Below are 5,587 nucleotides of genomic sequence, written 5' to 3' on the forward strand. Positions count from 1 at the left end.
GAGAAATAACCGAGAAGAGGCTGGGAGAGAGGCCTTTACCCACCTCTCCCCAAGTCCCCGTCTACTCGTTCGCTCCAGTTTTTTCCCGCTCGGCTATTTCGCGCAACCTCTCGACTATCCAGAAAGGGACTGCTTGCAGAGCAGGTTCTACTAATTGAACGGAAAGAGATATTCTTTTGTGTCTCATAATTCCCCACTCCAGAACTACGGGGAGACTGGTACCCGGAAGGGATTATGGGGTCGTTTGGATAGACGACTGGAAATTGCGCCGCGATAAAATAAGGGCATTTCTCTGCAGTCAGTTGTATAAGAAATACTCTTTTAGGTGAAAACTATTTCGCTACCCGAGAAAATGCCCAAAAGTTGCACTTATTCGTCGGCACGTTGTCCGTCTGTCTACCAAACGATCCCACAATCCATTACTCGTACCAGTCTTCTCACAGTTTCTGGAGTTGAGAATTTGAAGCCCTGTGGCAAATGGTTGGTTTGACTGTTTTTCTACTGTCTTTAATTTTAACAGCGAAATGCTGCCCTGCAACAGTCACAAGTTTCCCAGCAGTCTTTGCTGACTCCTGGAGGAGCCGCGACAATGTCCACTGCAACACAAGTCTTAGCTCAAAACCCAGAGGGAATATTGACCAGTGCTCAGGGCTCTGTGTGCCTATAGTATGGGTTTAACATTCAGCGGAGTGGGTACTGGGACCCACAATATGTCTGTGCTTTCCATGGATCAAACAGATAATGCTGCTGTAAGTAGTTTCTTGGTATTGCTGGCTCACACAAGATATATTTTTTTAGTATATACCGCACAAGTGAATAGCACTTTTCGCTCGCTGACTGGCTAGCTCGGAGGTGATTAGCCAAGTACTATTCCTCCGCGAGCAACCGAAGAGAAACAAGATGGCTTCCCGTTTCGCCACGGTCACTAAAGAGGAATTTATTTAAATAAACAAGAAAGCTGTTACAAAAAATACAAAAATGGCAACAAAGTTTAGTTTGACGGCATTAAATGGTGAGTTATTTAATCTTTCCAACCTTGTATTCTAAGGCGAAAAATGAAACTACAATGCCTTGTTTACGAAAACTGTCGAGCACTATAATTACAATGTAGACAAAAAAACATCTATGTTTTGGAGCATGGTTTCAAAATCAAGACGAATTTCACACAACAATTAAAGAAATGACACTTTAGCAACTAAACAAGTGTCTCAAAAAGTTTTAATTGTTCGCAAGAAAGCGAAACGGAACTTTCTACAACAAGAAATCGCTTACCGCGGGGCGCGCGAGATTTTAAAATTTCCCACCATTTGTCAGTATACTGCCAGTCAAAAATAAAGGAATTTATCCTGCCCCTCTCCAAATTATATATCAAAACAAGAAACACTATTGTTTGGGCTTGCTCTGTTTGGTGGGAAGGGTGTTTGACAAGGAATATCGACAAACTCTCCAATTTTGGATAAACTTTGGCTATGTGGCTGGCCACATAGCCGCTTTAATAATCATTTCAATTCAATGTCAATTACAAACAAATGAAGGAAGCCCTACCCAGCAAAGGTGAGGGCAAAAACCCGCATAAAATATTCAAAGATATATGTGGCTAGGAAAAGGGTGGGGGGAGTGGGTAAAATTAAGTACTAGACGATCAAACGCTTCTTTGCCGTCGAGTCCAAAACCACATGGGAAGGATAGATCGCCTAGAGGGTTCCCAGAATGTTCCAATATGTTACACCCCCTACTGGAATACCCTAGCCAGTATAGCTACATGTAGTCCAGTTTAAATATTAACCGAGGGGCAGCATAAAATTTTTATTGTCTGGACAATAATTTCTTTTGGCCCGCTAGTTATTCAGCTTGTGTGGTATATACTAAAACAATTATTCACCTCAGTGTCGGTGAAAGTGGTGGATATTTACCTCGCCGCTTTGCGGCTCGGTAAATATCCACCACTATTCACCTTCACCTCGGAGAATAATTGTTATATATCAAAAGCTCGTAAGACAAGCTAAGTGGAGCCGTTGGCTTTCTGAGGTAACTGATTTTCTGCTTTCCATTTTAGCGGTCCTTCCAAACATATCAGGAGTTACAGCTAAAACAACAACAACAGAAACTACTGCAGCAGCAGCAGCCGCAACAACAGCAACAAATACAGCAACAACAACAACAACAACAACAACAACAACAACAGCAGCAACAGCAGCAACAGACACAGCTCAGCCCACAGCAACAGTTACTGGAACGAAGACAACAACTTCAGCAGCAGGTAAAGTATTGAGTGTCCCTGTTTTGTTATGATATCAACATAGATATTCTCACTTGCCGATTCATTTACTTATTGTAATGATTGGGAGTAATTGTTAAAACATCAAAACAATTTGTGTTATGTGATCATTCCCTTGATTTTCATGACTTGATCTTTTATATAGAGAGAATATTACACGGCGGCACGAAGACGTGAATTTTATCCTCGAGTGCTAAAAATATTGTTTCTCACTCGTGAAAATAAAATTCATATCTTCAACTATTTTGACACGCAAAGAAATTATAAACAAGACACAATAAAATAATTCAAATTAAGTTACAAAGAATTAGTGGCAAAGAGACCGAAAAGACACTAAAAGTAAAAAAATGACGTCATTAATGTCCTCACTCGTGAGGAAATGGAAAATACGCCACTCTGGTCCCGGATGTAGATTCGTATGAATTTTACAAGTGGTTCATTTTCCAGTAAAACACTCGTGTCTTTATAACAAGTGTTAATATAACGACAGGAAATAAGCCGTGATCAGTATTTTTATTATTTGTTTATTTATTATAATTTTTTTATTATTATATTATTATTAGTATTATTATTTTATTTTTATTTTAGTTTATTTATTTATTTTTTTTTGGAGGGAGGGGGGGGGGGGGCTTTTAGTGACTACCGGTTGTGTTTGCTAAGATTTGCCACAAGACGACTTTTTTAATGCACAAAACGGCAAAAACACGAGACAGACTGTGGAAACATGCTAGCTTTGGAGATGGGAGAGTTGTTGTATTCCATATTAACACAACACAATGTTTGTTTAGCTTCAGCAGCAACAACAACAAGCGTTTACATAACAGGAGTCCAAAGTTTCTCAAATGCAACCAAACCAATTGCAGTCTCAGCTCCGTCACCTTCTACATTCACAGACAAACCAGGCGTCAGCAGCCCAGCAGCAGGGTCTAGCAGGTGCACAGCAACAGCAACAATAACAGCTACTGCAACTGCAGCAGCAGAGGTCCTAAGCAGCTGCCCAGATGTCGCTCGGTCAGGTAATGTAACAAATGACTGTACACGGTGTTTCCCTTGGTTCTGTGTTTGCTGAGGTCGTTTTGACCCTTTCACCAAGCTGGAAACGCTATTGTATATTTGAAGAACGATAAGCAAACTGCTGCGCAAGAAAGCCCTGCTCAATAGCTTTCATGGAATGCGCACGCCTTGAACATTTGATCCACAGATGCCACAGGAAAGTACTGCTCAGTAGCTTTCACTTGAATGGTGACAATTTAGAATTTCACCCACAGACTCAAAAGCTAGAGTCACCTTGTACAGCATAATAAACAGCACTACAGGGAAGTACTGCACAGTACCTTTCATTTGAATAGTCACACCTTAAGATTTTATCCACAGACTCAAAAGCTAGAATCACCTTGTACGACATAATAAACAGAACCACAGTAAAGTACTGCTCAGTAGCTTTCATTTGAATGGTCGCACTTTAGGATTTCATCCACAGACTCAAAACGCAGAATCACCTTGTACGGCATATTAAACGCTTCACAGTAAAGTACTGCTCAGTAGCTTTCATTTGAATGGTCACACTTTAGGATTTCATCCACGGAGTCAAAAGCTAGCATCACCTTGTACGGCATAATAAACAGCTCCGCGGCGCCTCGTCAATCATTATTACGGAGACAATCGACTGACTACAAAATAGAGAAGCCGAAAGAGTGGATCGAAATCCGCTAATCACAGCGCTTGAACATTTTAACTTTTGACCCCGATGAACCAACATCTTTGTTTTCTAAGAGGTCCGCGACACTGAATGACGGCAGTCAAAAACGTGACGGTTGATCGCATCCTGAACTTCAGAGTCCGTATGTTATTGAAAGGCACAGTAAGCATGGTGCATCCTGATAAAGAGGTTTTTTGGACCGTTTGTGCCTATGTGGGAAAGCAGATCCTAGCAAGGGCTTTTGGAATCCAAAACGAAAACTGGGGGTAACCACGCATGTTTCTAAAAAGCTTCAAAACACGTAACAATGTATGGCATTTTTTGCCAATTTGAAGATTAATTATCTCTGAGAAATGCGTGGTTACTCCCCCCCCCCCAATTTTCTTTTGAGATTCCACTACCCCTTGCTAAGATCTTCTTTTTCCTGTTTAAAATACCTTTGAATTAGTAGCCACCGTCCTTAAGGCGGGGGTACACTAGCAACCTGGGGTGCTCTTGCGTGAGTATCAGCTGTCTGTTATTGTTCCAAAAACCATTTTCTTTCTTCTATCCCTTCCTTAAACTTCTGCAAATTCCATCCAAATTCAGGTGTACCCCCACCTTAAGAATTGAGAGATTTTCACACCATCCCAAGATGCACGGATCGTATACGCAGTACTTTTAGGAGTCACAAAACACGTTAAATACCATAGTAACTGTCAGTGTTGCCCTGGCAACAGTTATGCTGACACCACTCTTTGTCTTACAGGTACAGATGACGCAAGCACAGATGGTCCAGTCCCAGGCCTCCATGACTCAAGGTCAAGTATTGCAGGCTCAGATGCAGGTTCAGCAACAGCAGTCTAGTTTTCTGCGGATAACATGAGTTTACTCGATATCTTGCCACAGTAGTTTATTCCAGTAATGTCTGGGATCACTATTGAGTGATGTCTCAGCTGAGAAATCATCAGATGTCGTGTCTATAAGAACGAAGCTCGCGCTTTTGAGGTCCGACGAACAATCCAAGAAACAAACAAAGAAACACGGTGGTTCAAGTTACCCAGAAAGCATTTTTTTCTCTCTGACCACAGATCTTTTTAAGGTTGAAAATGACGAAAACGTCCGCTGTTCGGAGTACTTTGTTTTGGTCTCTGGAACTGAGGACTTCAGAGCTAGTCTGGCTGAAATATATTTTTCCTTTTTTAATTCGAACTTAAAGAGGTTTTTTTTTTTTTGTGGGGGGTGACTTTGCTCTCTTTCATACTTTAACGATAACAGGTCATTTCCGAGTTGTTTTGAACCTCATCACAAAAGCGAGGCTAAGTGCAAAGCTTTTCAAATGAAAAGCTAGTTTTGTTTTTTATATGAATGAAAACTAATTGTCAATCAATGTTTGCTTTCAAAAAAATAACATGATTAGTGGCTTGTTTGACCCGCAAATATCTACAGCTCGTCCAGGCGGAGCAAGACGAACACAAGAAAATGACTAGTACAAAACTACTAAGACACTAAGTTTTACATAAAGTGTTTCACAGTAATTGTCTAATACTAAAAGAAGAACCAGTACTTTCTAAGTACAATGATTTTAAACTTAAAAATAAGGAATGGCTGTTTTTATGCTAAGGACGTTA

At 40.6% G+C, this 5,587-nt stretch overlaps 1 protein-coding gene across 1 annotated transcript; it reads left to right on the forward strand.

The window, feature by feature from the left end:
- The first annotated feature begins 654 nt into the window (after positions 1-654).
- On the forward strand, positions 655-5,295 carry LOC146482481 (uncharacterized). Its single transcript, XM_085106969.1, has 4 exons — positions 655-749; positions 2,057-2,260; positions 3,067-3,294; positions 4,726-5,295. Exons 1-3 carry the CDS (start codon positions 669-671, stop codon positions 3,097-3,099), a joined length of 318 nt encoding a protein of 105 aa, XP_084963095.1. The 5' UTR covers positions 655-668; the 3' UTR covers positions 3,100-3,294; positions 4,726-5,295.
- The last annotated feature ends 292 nt before the right edge of the window (positions 5,296-5,587 follow it).

Source organism: Pavona decussata, unplaced genomic scaffold (genome assembly GCF_977016875.1).
Source record: "Pavona decussata unplaced genomic scaffold, jaPavDecu1.1 SCAFFOLD_45, whole genome shotgun sequence".
Lineage (NCBI taxonomy): Eukaryota > Metazoa > Cnidaria > Anthozoa > Scleractinia > Agariciidae > Pavona > Pavona decussata.